General features: G+C 42.3%; 2 protein-coding genes across 3 annotated transcripts; both read right to left on the bottom strand.

The window, feature by feature from the left end:
• Positions 1–251: 251 nt before the first annotated feature.
• On the bottom strand, positions 252–6,954 carry LOC119724155 (translationally-controlled tumor protein homolog). Its single transcript, XM_038195083.1, has 5 exons — positions 6,821–6,954; positions 5,713–5,792; positions 4,032–4,222; positions 2,414–2,703; positions 252–1,727 (listed from the first exon to the last, which is right to left on the bottom strand). The coding sequence occupies exons 1-4, from the start codon at positions 6,846–6,848 to the stop codon at positions 2,463–2,465; spliced, it is 540 nt and encodes a 179-aa protein (XP_038051011.1). The 5' UTR covers positions 6,849–6,954; the 3' UTR covers positions 252–1,727; positions 2,414–2,462.
• Positions 6,955–7,964: 1,010 nt separating this feature from the next.
• LOC119724156 (RNA-binding motif protein, X-linked 2-like) lies at positions 7,965–13,293 on the bottom strand. 2 transcript variants are annotated; one of them, XM_038195085.1, is made up of 6 exons: positions 13,237–13,293; positions 12,219–12,389; positions 11,381–11,510; positions 10,345–10,534; positions 9,133–9,577; positions 7,965–9,084 (listed from the first exon to the last, which is right to left on the bottom strand). In XM_038195085.1, the coding sequence occupies exons 1-6, from the start codon at positions 13,239–13,241 to the stop codon at positions 8,538–8,540; spliced, it is 1,488 nt and encodes a 495-aa protein (XP_038051013.1). In that variant the 5' UTR covers positions 13,242–13,293; the 3' UTR covers positions 7,965–8,537. The 2 variants fall into 2 exon arrangements, with proteins under 2 accessions (XP_038051013.1, XP_038051012.1); XM_038195084.1 differs by having other exon boundaries at positions 7,965–9,577.
• Positions 13,294–14,397: the final 1,104 nt, after the last annotated feature.

Consider the following 14,397-nt stretch of genomic DNA (forward strand, 5'->3'; position numbering starts at 1 on the left):
GGGGGGGGGGGGGCGTTCCCCCAGGTGCCCCCCCCCCCACCAAAATACTAATAGTGCTCCTTTTCCTTCCCCAACCAAAAAGTTTTTTTTGTAAGTTGTATTTTTTTTTCAGTTAGCCAAAGGCTTACTGTTTATACAATTGCTTATGTCAATGGATATAGCGAGTCATTATGGGGCCCAGCTAGGGAAAAACTGCAATAGGACATTTGCTATTAACATGAATACAAATAACTATACAAAGAAAACACACATGTAATTGCAAATATTTTGAGATCAATTTCTCAAATGAAGATTTTATTTCATAGCAGAGTGATATATTAGCCCTAAATGACAGCAATTCCAAATGAACTTAAGCTTACATGACGATTATTTATAGCGAAGGGTTTAAAACACAAGCATTCACGTACCACTGGGCCATCATTTTTTAAATCCTTTCTTAATATAATAAATACATGATGAAAATTGCGTTCATCAAAACGTCAATAAATCCTCAAATGTATGCTGAATTGTATATTACGGACCACAAGGCTATACAATGTACAACTATGCAGATTTAAAATCATGGTGCACATTGAATGTTATTTTTGGCTCAAAGCTTCGTCCAACTGTTGGGAGTCCAACTGTATATCATATAATTGGACAGTATTTCACATGCTGCGTTGACGTGATTCTAACGCGATTCTACCGCGATAGGTCAATTCCGATAGCTTCATGGTACATCGAGCAGTTAGAGGTAGTATTGCTCAAAGCAATTGAATGAAGAGTTGATTCACTAACGCATGTATATATTTTGGCCGCGCAGATATTAAACTACAGCAATTAGAAGATAACATACCAATGACAATTGTAGAACAGTGGAACGTCGCTACACCAAACACCGTTATACCGAACATCGTCCTTGGCTCCTGATTTTTGTGTACAAAACGCACCCAACATTATGGTTGAAAAATGTCCACAGAAGAGCGACAAGTGGTTATTATTTCCTCAAGGAATAGGAGGGGAAAGCCACCAGTTGGTGTAGGTAGTAAATTAAAAAACTGCGCAATTACATAATTCAATAGTCGGCACGTGTTCAAAGTCGTCTTTCAGTAACTACCAGGGCGTGCAAGCTAAAGTTCTGAAGGGTACTATTTGTACGTCATAACCAGAGTGCAGCACCAGCAGCTTAAAATCGCCATACCCAACGATCGCTATTACGAACAATTTTTGTTGATCCGGTGATGTTCGTTATAGAGGCGTTCCACTGTACAACTGAAACCCAATAGACACAAATTTTCATGATTTACAATTTCTACTGAAACGAAAACAACAATCCAACCTCGCTTGCCGAACGATCATCAGCATTTACCAGCTGGTTTCATACACTTCTTTGTCTATGATGTCTTAATTATTCACAGAAATGTACTCTGATTATGAGGGGGTAAAAATTTATCAATAAATAGCATATTTAAGATACGGTCTGGATTCGGAAGGAAACAAAAAAGGCTTTTCACAGTTTTGCTGCAGGACATCGGACAATTTCCAGTAATTAGGTGACAAAATACCACCTACCCACTTTCAAATCAAAATACAAGTGTTTAGTATACACAAATACAATTTATGTTGAGAAAGGGGTGGTGGATTCGTGGGTTAATTTGTATATTACATCGCATATTACATGTCTAATCCAAGTTTTATTCTGTGTCACCTAACCATTCGGAGATGCTGTAGCTCTTTAATAGATATGACTGCAACAGAGAAAGAAAGAGAGAAACACCATAGCATTAGATATGATATCTGGTTGACAACAAAACTCTAAAAAAAATGCACCTTTAACCCCAACTCCCTAGCATGATTTACTAGGAGCCATACCCATCCTGGTAATTCCAACACCATATGTGATGCAATCAAGCTAAATGAGTCATTTGTCGACCCCGGTCCAAATTTTTTTTATTACAGATTTGAAAAGAGCACAATCTCAGCATTACTGCTTTGAAAACTGCATGCTGATACCATCTTTAGTTCACAAATTATGGAAGTCGGAACACCAAGAGATGTGATGAAGTGATGTGATGAAGCGGCCCTATTTTGGCCTGTATCTCCAAATGAAAATTCCCGACAAACGACTCGTGTAGCTTGATCGCATCACATATGGGAAACGGCACACACATATTTCTGACTTTGATTCTGGAGGTGTGCCAACCCAATGTAAAAAAGACCGTCAGTTTGGGGATACTGTACCCATCCTGATAGATTCCAACGAAACATGCCGTTGGGGTTTTAGTGTTCAGGAATCCCCAACACACGTAATCACGGTAAAATTGTGCGAGTATAAAAATCATCCATAAATTTCATGAATTTGTTAACCCCCCCCCCCCCCACCCACTCGATCTCAAAACCTATTTGTGAAGCCTTCTGAGTCCTCGATACTCACATTCTTTTCTGGTCTGAAGCAGTGCGTGGAGAATATCCCCATCATGGCATCAAAGCTTCTGTTCCAAACAGCCGTGCTTGAAAACCACCATATACGGGGCATCTGTGTCTTCTCGGTAATTCAACAAACAGATCATGGGGTACGGCTGCGTCGTCAGATCAACGAACAACTCCTCGGCTACGTACTGCTCAAATTCGGCAAACTTCTTCTTATCCGGGAAAACGTTGGTGAGCATGTATTTCTGGATTTTGGCCTGGAGTTCCTTCTTCTGATCTTCTGGGAAGTCCAGCCTGTGAGAAGGAAAAAACCTTTGCAGTTACTAATTCTACAGACAATATTTAAAGCCAGAGTCCATCATTTGCAGCTATCCAAAAAAAATAACTGGCGTATTTATTGTTGAAAAACATACTTGGTTGAGAGATAGTAAGGGGACTAAACTCCCTGTGAAATTATTCTTTCTGGCAAGCTGTCATTTTGAAGAAATCAACAATAGAAGGCCTTTCCAACGGTGCGTCTTAAGAAGCACCGTTGGAAATTTCCATTAGTAGTTCGTTTTCTTCAATAGGAAGTGTGTGCAAGCGTTGGCACGATGCACACGGACGCGCGGCTCAGTGAGAACGTGTCTCCGACGCTGAATTCAGCCCCAATTCAAAACATGGGTCAGCAACATTTGATTTGAAATCGAGATCCTAGAATGTTTGTTTTTCTCGAAATATACAGCTGAAGCTGAGCTGAAACTTCATCAGGTTAGCTGTTCAGCACCCTTCTTTAGAATTTGAGCACTATTGTTGCTTCAAACCAACAAAACGAGTATAAATGGATACTGGCATTAGCTCGGGAGTAACGGTAGGGGAGTAGGCCTAGTGGTTAGGGTTTGTGACTCATGATCAGAGGGCCAGGGGTTCGAAGCCAGCTGCTGGCCACATGTTGTGTCCTTGGGCAAGCCACTTCACCCCCACTTGCCTCTCTCCACCCAGGAGTATAAATGGGTACCGGCATTAGCTGGGGAGAAACGGTGGGGGAGTAGGCCTAGTGGTTAGGTTCATGACTCATGATCAGAGGGGAAGGTGTTTGAATGCAACTGCTGGCCATATGCTGTGTCCTTGGGCAAGCCACTTCACCCCCACTTGCCTCTCTCCACCCAGGAGTATAAATGGGTACCGGCATTAGCTGGTGAGTAACGGTGGGGGAGTAGGCCTAGTGGTTAGGGTTTGTGACTCATGATCAGAGGGCCAGGGGTTCGAATCCAACTGCTGGCCATATGCTGTGTCCTTGGGCAAGCCACTTCACCCCCACTTGCCTCTCTCCACCCAGGAGTATAAATGGGTACCGGCATTAGCTGGGGAGTAACGGTAGGGGAGTGTGGCCTAGTGGTTAGGGTTTGTGACTCATGATCAGAGGATCAGGGGTCCGAATACAGCTGCTGGCCACATGTTGTGTCCTTGGGCAAGCTGCTTCACCTCCACTTGTGTGAATGGGTACCAGCAGCAGCTGGGGAGTAGGCCCCTAACTTAAAGCCGAAAAGCCAGTGAAGCCTCCTAAGATACTCTCTATCGAAAGGTTTGCAGCATGTATAACCGTACATTTTGTGTTCACAAAAAGGCAAATTTTCACTCACGTCTTCAGGTAGTTCTTTAGGTATGTGAGATATTCTTTCTTGGAAAAGGGATTGTCTAGTTTCTTGAGTCGACAGGCAAGGACGAAGTCTGGTCCCCGCGTGCTTCCGTCCTCGGCGCCTTCTTCGGCTTCTTCTGCTGAGGCATTGGCACCGGTATTCACTGCACTGCTGTCAAATTTTTCGGTGACAGTCTACAGCAGCAACAACAAAAATGACAACAGTTTGATCAACAAGTTCAGTATATAGCGCATCCCAAAATACCCGTTTGGCGAAACTCTAGCGTCGGCACGAAAACACGCACCGCCATTATTTTTATACCATTTTAAAGCTTGGAATCTTTACTTTATCCCTGGCAAATATTGGCTTGATATTTAACCCTACCCCCCCCCCCCCCCCCCCCCCCCAGGCATGTTTGCAAGGATGTAACCTCAATCCTGCAAAATCCTCCAACTGCCTTCATGTAAAAATAGCATGTAACCACAAAATCCTCCGTTATTTCTTGAGTGTGGTCCTTGGAGGGGTGACCATTGCCTCAATCCTGCAAAATCCTCCGGCAATCACTGTCAATATGTTGAGGCAGAGACAGTGACATCCTGGAGCAGTGCGGAGGATACCAAATATAATCAAGGTCTAAATTTATGCACACTAGGCATAAACAACACAAGGTCCGCCCAAGACCTTGACACAGTGGATCCTCCGAAATCAGCAACACAATTTTGCCATGTAGCCTCATCCTGCAAATTCCTCCAATTTGCAAAGAGGATTTTGGAGGATTTGGGATGGTTAGGGATAAAGAGTATAAAAATACAGTTGATTTTTTAAATATTAAAAACACACTGAACTTAAAAAATATGGTGAATTATTTTAAGGTATCAAAAAGAAAAGCAAACACAGAAAATGTAACCCTAATCCTTTGGGGTCTTTTGGCTAGGAACCATCCTCAATCCTGCAAAATCCTCCAATTGCTACCATGTAACAATAATTGGATTCAGCCTCAACTCTCCAAAATCATCCGTTATTTCTTGAATTTGTTCAGTGGAGGGGCGACCAACCCTAACCCACCTCACTCCTCCAAAATCCTCCTGGCGGTTTTGGAGGATTCTAGAGGATTGAGGATGAATGGTGATTGAATCAAATGAGGATTCTGGAGGATTGAGGATGAATGGTGATTGAAGCACATGAGGATTTTGGAGGATTGAGGATGAATGGTGAATGAAGCACAAGAGGATTTGGGAGGATTGAGGATGAATGCATTTTGAGGCAGGACTGTCTGATGATTTTGAAGGATGTGGCGTTGGTTATCCTTCATTTAAACACGAGTGCAAAGTTTTGGGATGAGGAGGATTTTGGAGGATTGAGGATGAATGCATTTTGAGGCAGGACTGTCTGACAATTTTGAAAAATTTAGGCGGAGTTGAAAAATTTTGGAGGATTTTGGAGGATTGAGGATGGTTGTAAGCAACAAGGGCCTAGGGGGTTAGGGTTAACAGTCACTCAATCGATTGAGGCAGTGGCGAAGACATTTCAGAAGCAGCACGGATGATATCGAGCGGATGATATCGACCATAACACAGGGTTCAGTCATGCGTGACTCAACACAAACAATGCTGGGTACAGCCTACAAACTCGACACAATTCATCCTCTTAAATCAAACGACACTTTTGCTACTTTTGGACCTACTTTTCCATCCACTTCATAAATGACGTCGTCTATCAATGTGAACTTGTTGACATCAGTAAACAGCTCCTTGTGGTCATCAGCTATCAACAACAAAAATATAAGCAGAATGAAAAAGAATTAATACAAAAAAAGGTATAATATTCTGTTTGGCAATGTTCAATGTACAGAAATATGACTGCTACAAGAAAAGTTAAATTATTGTCACATTCAGCGCGCAATAGTGCTGTGCATCGGGTCGGGTTGGCCAGGCCAAACCGACCCGAAACATTACAGATATAAACCAAATTCCATCCGAAACAGATCTGAACTCCCTAAAACCGACCCGAACTGACCCAAAAATAGTTCCAGGAAAACCGCACCGAACCAACCCGAACCCGAAACGACTAAACAAAACATGAATATCTGGCTTGGGCAACTATGTGCGCACTTTTTGTGCCTGATCTAAAGTGCGTGGCGTAAAAACCTTCATCTCTCCGTAACTGAATCAAATGAATGGGAGTTGCGTTTGCGTATCAAAATTTCAACATGAAATTTCACGAAAATTAAACATCTGAAAAAGGCAGCACTTTCTGATTAGCCTATAAACAGATAAAGAGCGTGAGTATGCTTCTACATGTTGTTCTAAAGCAAAAATATACTACAAACTCAGCCTAAATGTGAAAATCAAAATTTGACAAAGTTCAACATGTTTTTTGTACATGGTCATGGTGGAAGTGTGGCCTTTTAGTTTTAATATTTACGGAGGTAGGCCTAGACTAGTCACGCTAGTCCAGTAAACTTGGCCACATTTATGGGGCTACCAAAGAACTTAAGAAGTGGCGTCTGGATATTACATTCTTTCCCCAGTGAGCTTAATTTTGTGGCAAGAGGGCTGGGTTTTGATTGATGAACGGAGCTTGTAAAAAATGGTTCAGGTAGAAGAATCCTAAACAACATGATCCTACAACAAGTACAACATACACAGACATGACAAAAATGACAGCGATTCAACAAAAATCCAACCATGACGTAGGCCTATTATTTCTCGATTTTAAACAAACTTTAAGAGTTCTCACAACAACCATAGCCATAATAACGGGAAGTCCAATACCATTTAAAAAATATTTACCAAAGTTTTTGTCCAAGAAGACTAGCATTTTGAAGGATTTTGCGGATTACTTCCACCGGCGAAAATACCCTCCAACGTTAGATATCACGGGGATAAAAAGGGCCTATTATTTTTTGTGTTATAGGAAATGAGTCAGCTTCCCAGACGTCACAGCATATGTTCAGTGCAGTCCTGTGAGTAAGGGAGCCAGTCCAGCGCGATTGCGACATCGCCATTACACATCCGTGACGTCAGTGCGCGTTTATGAAATCCTGGCTTCATTTCGACTTTGGGCCCCAGCTTAAGTTCCCAAAAGAATCCCATTTGAAAAGGCTTCGCCCAAATGTTACTCACCTGTGTAAATACAATAACCCTCTGTACTGATGACGTCACACTTTGTTTACATATGCATTTTCCTATGGAGCCAGTGGGTTTAAACAGTTCTCATTGATGACTTGATGACAAAGAAACTTTTCAGTAACATTCTTGGAATTGTAATCTCTTAGGTACAAGTCCATCATTTGTAATTTGTGCATTTTGTTCGTTTGAAGCAACAAAAGTGCTCAAAATCTACAGAAGGGTGCTGAACAACTAACCTGATGAAGTTCCAGCTCAGCTTCAGCTGTATATTTCGAGAAAAACAACATTCTAGGATCTCGATTTCAAATTAAAAGTTGCTGAATCATGTTATGAATTGGGCCTGAATTCAGCGTCCGAGACCGATTGTCGATTGCAGCTACGCGATGTCGCACACCTATCCGAGGAATTATAGCAACCACGCATGCGTGTGCATCGTGTCAACGCTTGCGCGCACTTCGCCGAATTAAAAAACGAGCTAATAACGGAAATTTCCAACAGTGTTTCTTAAGACTCACCGTTGGAAAGGCCTTCTTTCGTTGATTTCTTTAAAATGACGGCTTGCCAGAAAGAATAATTTCACAGAGAGTTTAGTCCCCTTACTATCTTTCAACCAAGTATGTTTTTCAACAGTAATTACGCCAGTTTCTTTTTGGATAGCTGCAAATGATGGACTCTGGCTTTAAGTCTGGAATTGTTTTGTTTTCCTTAATGTTCATGTATGTTGTTTTGGGTCATATTTGTTTGTAAGATTTGTCCTGGTCGAATAAATAATAATAATAATTCATTACATATAAGGAGACACTAGTCAGTTTTAGGATGTGATTATTTATTTCTTCCAATCGAAAGCATCTAAACTAAATAATCATTTCAATTCATTTCTTCCAAGATGCTAGCTCCAACAGATGATCTAAGTAACAGTTTGGATCGACTCATTATAATTCCAAATATTACCAGGCCGTATTGGGGAAAGGTGTGAGTTCAACCCCCCTCCCCCTACCACCTACCCCCACACCCGACCCGACCTGACAAAAACCATGCAAAGTCCGACTCGAACTGACCCGAAACCGAACCAAAACTGAATATCTAGGTTCGGCAACTGTGTAAACTTTTGTGCCTCAAGTTACCCAAATCGCGTGAAAATTGTCGTCTCTCAGTAAAGAAGCATACCGTTTGGTACAGTGAAGGCTCCTAGACCCCAAACCACATGCACATTTGCTCGGTGGGTTGACGTTTGTCGTATCGGCCAGGCACAGTAATTTTACAATAATATTGCACTGCGCAAAATTTCCGAACTGTTTCGGTTTCGGGTCGGGTCAGTTTCGGTTTTGGGTAGGGTTTGCACAACATTAGCCTGATCACCATTTTTCTTTTGGTCCTGTTAACGACTTCGCTTTTCATAATAGTCCCCCTTCCTATCCCTTTCATAGTATTTCCCGTCATCTTTATCACCCCTTCTGTCTGGGTGTCTGTCCTCCCTACTGTGTGACCCTTTGTCAGATCTCACACTTCTGTGTCCACTCTTGCTGTCGGGATACGAGCCTCTCTCGCGATATGAATCCCTTTCCCGACGCATGTCTTTCTCATTCCGCTCATCTGACCGGTCGCGTTTCATTTTATTTTCTCCGTGCTCATTTCTTGCGGCGTCTGTTCTGCCGTATCTGCTCTGTTCTCCGAATCGTTCCTGTGGCGAAGTTTTCCTTTTGGTTTCTTGTTTGTTACTCTCCCACTGATCTGTCCCCCGTTCTCCCTTTCTGTCCCTTGTTCTATCCCTCTCGTAACACATCTCGTCATCTCTATCACTCCATCTGTCTGGGTGTCTGTCCTCCCTACTTTGTGACCCTCTATCGCCCCATCTGTCCGTGTCCTTGTCGGCCCGTGTATGCTCTTCTCTTTCACTTCCGTGCTGATTGCTTCTGAATCTGTCCCTGTCCCGTTGGCTGTGGGTATCTTGAGCCCTATCTGTCGCTCTGTCCCTGTCCCATTGTCTGTGGGTATCTTGCTCTCTATCTGTCGCTCTGTCCCGTTGCCTGTGGGTGTCTTGATCTCTATCTGTCGCTCTGTCCCTGTCCCGTTGTCTGTGGGTATCTTGCTCCCTATCCGTCGAGCTGTCTCCTCTCCGATCCATTCTGCCCTCGTCTCTCGGCCAGCTTTTCTCTTTCTGCTGTTTGGGAAATTCATCTTGCCGATGCCTGGTGTATCCACCGTTTGAACTGTGCTCCCTGCGTTCGGGCTTAAAGTCTGGGTAACCGCGGTCCACTTCTTGCTTGACTCTCACCGGTCGCTGTGGTGAGTTATCTGTCTCGGACTGGCTCGACTCCGAATCGGAAGAATCTCGGCGAGACTTCGACGAGTGCTTGCTGTCTTTCTTCTGCTTCTTCTTTTTCTTCTTGTGATGCAACTTGGCTTTGGCTTTGTGTTCTGTGGGCGGGAAAAAAAGGGAGAATGTTTTGAAACGTGTCGATTATCAAATCTGTGGATCCTTCCTGGCCGTCGATAACAAAAACTTGCATTGGGGAGTTAAGTTGGCGTAGCGGTACTTTCCACGCCTTCCACCGCTGTGGCCCAGGTTCGATTCCCGCCTGGGCCAATATGTGGATTGGGTTTTCAGTCCCTGCCTGATTCCGTGGGTTTTCCCTAGAATATCATTCTGGGATTTTCCTCCCACCACTAAAACTGTAATTTTCTTCTACCAAGGGACCCCACTCGAAACAAGTCAAAAAACTTTCGTCGGTTATCCGGCCCAATTGCTGAATTAAAAACAAACACTACCACACATAAAATAGCACATAAAATTGTGGTATACCTTAAAAAGAAATTGACACCACTTGCAAATAAAACAAAACCTTTTAGCCAATTCAAGAAAAAATACAATAAATCTGAAGTAGCTTATCAAAAATACTAACCTGTTAAAATTTCAGCTTAGTACATATCACACTTTTTGAGAAAACCCTGAAAATGCATGTGTGCATTTTTCTCGACGCAAATCGACGGATGTGTAACGGATTGCAAACTAAACTAAACTTGGTCACTTGGGGGCAGTATTTCAATTTTTTTATTCTAGCGATGGTTTGGTCTGAACTATTCCTAGGCAATAATGGTAAATTCCTCTTTTCAGTTGTAGCCGAGTTTGCGTCGATGAGATTCAACTGCATGTGGTAATTCGAAATCATTACTGTGAAGCCCACCTTTTTTGGCCTTCTTTTTCGGAACCGGATTATCATCTTCTACATCGTCGTTCTCAGACGGAGGCGGAGACGGGGTTCTCGGAGCGCATCCGTCTTGTCGTAGCTGCTTTGTGGCGTCGTCATCGTTTTCATCTTCCTTGGGTTTACGGTAACTGCTCACGTGGTCCACGCGCAGCACACGACCCAAAAGCTGTTCGCGAAAAAAAGTAAGAAATTGAGAACAAGTGATCCGCAGATCGCATGTGTCGTCTTTTTCCGTGGTCCATCCCTATATGTTTTGTGTTCTTAAACAAGGTTTTTAAAAAAATGACCTCAAATGACCCCTAGATGACCTTTGACCTCCAATATCGGAAGACATGTGATGAACCTCCACCCAAGGATCACTCCATCCAATTGTATAGACAAAGAAACATTTGAAGCGTATTTGAACAATGACCTGTAACGACCCCTACATGACCTTTGACCTCAGTAATCCGATGAAGAATTGTGTCTTCCCACCCAAGGGTCACTGCATGGAAGTTTCATCAAAATCGACGAAAGCATGTACAAATGTTGCAAACTTTCCTCCCAAAATGTGAATTACATCATTATGAACCTCAGTTGACCTTTGGCCTACGACCTTTGACCTGAAATATATCCCACATTATCTTAGCTATTCAATATCCCTTGTGTCCAAGTTTTATGGAATTCGGGCGAATATTTGGGAAATGAGAACAATTCTAAAAACTTTAACATACATACGGGTAACGGCAGATATTTTTTTTTCCCAACCAAAATTTATAGCGTAGCGGTAGCGTAGCGGCGCGATTTAAGCGTAGCGTTTATCTCCGAAAGCGTAGCGGGTGCTAGCGCTATTTGATGCCTGGCTAGAAAACTGTACGGGTCTACCGTCATAAGGGTCTACGGACATACAGAAATTAAGACTGGTTAATGTCTCCACAAACCTCATTTAGGCGACACAAAAAAAACCCCGTTTCTCGTTCAGTTTCTGTTATTCCCTGCCTGTGAAATAAAAATAAAACTCGGCCGTAAATACCTTGATGCCATTGAAGTTGTCCACCGCTAGGATGGTACTCCGCTGGTTCTCATACGCCAGGAAGCAGTAGCCTTTGGACTTGCCCGTCTTCTTGTCCCGAACGAGGTTAATATTCACGATCTCCCCGTACCTGCGTGCGACGGAAGGAAACGGTCAACGATTCGTAAGACGTCTGGACTTGAATTTTTCTTGTTGATGATTTTTCACTTTTCCCTGCAGATGCCCAGTCTAAAACATCTCAATTTCGCTCATTTTCATGCAACAATGCCTTTGTACTACTTCTGATGGCTATACACAAATATTGTGTGGAGTGTCTTTTTAACCCACTTTTCATCAGACTAGAAACTTTTTTTTTCCCTTGGCCTAAACATCCCCATTTTTCAAGTTTTTTTAAGCAACAATGCCTTTCTACTGCTTCTAATGGCTATGACAATTCGGGCGATTCACAATGCAGTGCGCCACCAAGGGTTTGCCATGGAGAGTCTATTTTTCAAGTTTATGGTCGACAAAACGTGGCCCATTTGAATGAGTGTCAGTAGACAACTTGAGCTAATTCGTTAGACATGTAGATTGGGGCATGTAGCATTCTGCTGCCTTACAAAAAATACCAGAAAAGAGAAGCTCAAACGTATATACTCAAATCATACTCTTGCGAAACTACTGACCAAAAAAACTACATTGTAACAATTTCAAATGTCCCGCGCTGCGAATTTTGTCGATCATTTCCCACAATGCAATGTAAAAACTGAGCTCTCCGTTGCAAACTCTTGGTGGCCCACTGCATTGTGAATTGCCGGAATTCAAACAAAAGGGATGTATACAAACAGTTAACACTTACTGAGAAAACACGCAGATGATGTCACCCTCTGTCAGGTCAAAGGGCAAGCCCCCAATGAAGACGTAAGCGCTGTCTTTGTACTGCTCATGCCATGACGTCTTGCTCCCTACAACACCCAACTCGGCCTCGATGTCGTTGAGCTTGTTAATGTTCTTCACGTTAGTTAGCGGGCTGGTGTTAAAAAATAAGAAAAGTAATGTTTAAAAAAGTGGGAAAATAACAAAAATAACACCATTCATACTGAAGCTCGTAGTGCGACTTTGTACCGGTAGCTGCTTCTTTCTGGAGGACAATTGTTGTCAGGTAGCATATCTTCTGCAGATCTTCGCCAATGAGTGACGAAAAATCATTAAACTCGGTACATGCATAGAACAACTTATCATGAACATACCCGAGAAATTTCATGGCTATAGGTCAATTCAAAGGGTTTTGGAATTATAGCTAATTAATTATTCATATGCACGAATGGTAATTCTGCTTTGTGTACACTACGTATAGGGGCCTATGGGGAAATTAAGTTTTCACGGGGGGAAAATTGTTTGCTGCGGGACAACCTGTGGTCCGAATGTTATGCTTTTGGTACGCCCTATCAAAAGATGCGCAAGACTCGAGGCTAAAAAGTCAGAACAGCTCAGGTCACGAGAAAAAAAAAAGGTTCAAGGCTATTGCGGAAAATGTTGAGGAGGGGAGGATTCCACCCTCCCCCCCCCCCCCCCCCCCCGGCACCTTTAGGGTTAAGTTAAGTTTTAGAAAATAGTACGCACAGTGTGTCATAATAAAAAAGGAAATCTAGTATTCGGAGTAAATACTAGATCATGATCAGTTCAGTGGCTGGGCTTCATTTGAATTCAAACTTAAGCCAGTCACCGTGCAACTTTATGAGGGGCGACTTGTCTAGAACCAACTCGAATAACACAAAATTCGCCCCCTTAGTTGTTCGACATCGCCGTAAAAACGTTTCATAGTTATCAATTGTTCAACGATATGAAGATACTATTGTCCCCATTTCTTTACTCACTTCATTATCCCACGATATTTAGCTCAGCTCCAACAATATTTAGTAAAAATGGGCCCAGATCTCGAGTCATCTGCCTGGCCGGTTGCATGTCCACAGCAAAGAAATTATTCTGGATTAACGTTGAGGGCGCTATAACAGCAAACCGTTAGCTTCCTCTCTGATCATTAACTTTTCATTGGCATCGGGATAATAAACCAAGAATGCTACGGGCACTGTGTAGTCTAAAAAAAACCTTTTCTGACCAGAATGGGAGGGTTTCTTGTTAAAATAACTGGGTGCGGGTTTAGATGAAAACAACATTCACAACACAAGCTCGTTAAAATTACAATACATTTTTATTGAAACTTCTCTCCCCCATAATTACAGGCTCCGAAATTCCTCTTTCTTGTGATTTCTTTCGCCTTTGTTGTCTTTATTAAAGAGGAAATCAGGAAAACTCTTGAAAATGTTTCTCCAACAGTAAATAGAAATGGTAATATTGTCAAAAATAAAAGTTAAATTAACTTGAGAATGCAATACACATATACTTTCATATTTCAAAAACTGCATTCTTTTTCTCTCTCAACACTACTAAATAAATGAAGAAAATCTTCTTTTTTTTAAACAGTAAGATTAGGGTCAGTCGACCCACAGTCACTAGCGCAAACAATATAACTATACCAATTAACTAAAACAAAAATGAACAAAGAAATTGACTGGAGCGGGGGTTTGAACCTGTAACCTCCGGATTGCCGTTCCAGTGCTCTACCATAACTGAGCTATCCAGCCCTACGTTGGCACTTCCCCAATTTGCCAGTGTCCTTGTTCAACAATTGTTTATCATTTTAATACTCCAAGTTTAATACTCCAAGTTATCTATTCTCATTAGTGCACATTTATCATCTTCATGAAAATGTGAAAAGGGCTGCAGTTGGGATTGGAATTATTTGCCTGGCTATCAGTCATCAAGGCAAGACCTCAGTTTAATGCTCAAGGGCAAATGATTCCAATCCCAAACCACATCAGCTTTTTTCCTCCCACAACATCCAGGATTTTACACAGCTTACACAACACAGCACTGAAATCCATTCAAGCAAGGAACTTGGTCACAGTGTCCAAAAATGTTGGTGTGCTCAATTGACCATTGTGTAGAGATGCGTGACTGAAATTAAATGAAACTCA

Source organism: Patiria miniata, unplaced genomic scaffold (genome assembly GCF_015706575.1).
Source record: "Patiria miniata isolate m_02_andy unplaced genomic scaffold, ASM1570657v1 HiC_scaffold_18, whole genome shotgun sequence".
NCBI lineage: Eukaryota > Metazoa > Echinodermata > Asteroidea > Valvatida > Asterinidae > Patiria > Patiria miniata.

Coding starts and splice junctions, on each gene's coding strand:
- LOC119724155 (XM_038195083.1), bottom strand. CDS start 6,848: ATGCTAGTCTTCTTGGACAAAAACTTTG. Junction 5,793..6,820: donor CTTCTTGGACAAAAACTTTG/GTAAATATTTTT, acceptor TGTTGTTGATAG/CTGATGACCACAAGGAGCTG. Junction 2,704..4,031: donor CTAAAGAACTACCTGAAGAC/GTGAGTGAAAAT, acceptor TCCTTCTCACAG/GCTGGACTTCCCAGAAGATC.
- LOC119724156 (XM_038195084.1), bottom strand. Junction 11,511..12,218: donor ATCATCTGCGTGTTTTCTCA/GTAAGTGTTAAC, acceptor CGTCGCACGCAG/GTACGGGGAGATCGTGAATA. Junction 9,578..10,344: donor GAAAAAGAAGGCCAAAAAAG/GTGGGCTTCACA, acceptor TCCCGCCCACAG/AACACAAAGCCAAAGCCAAG.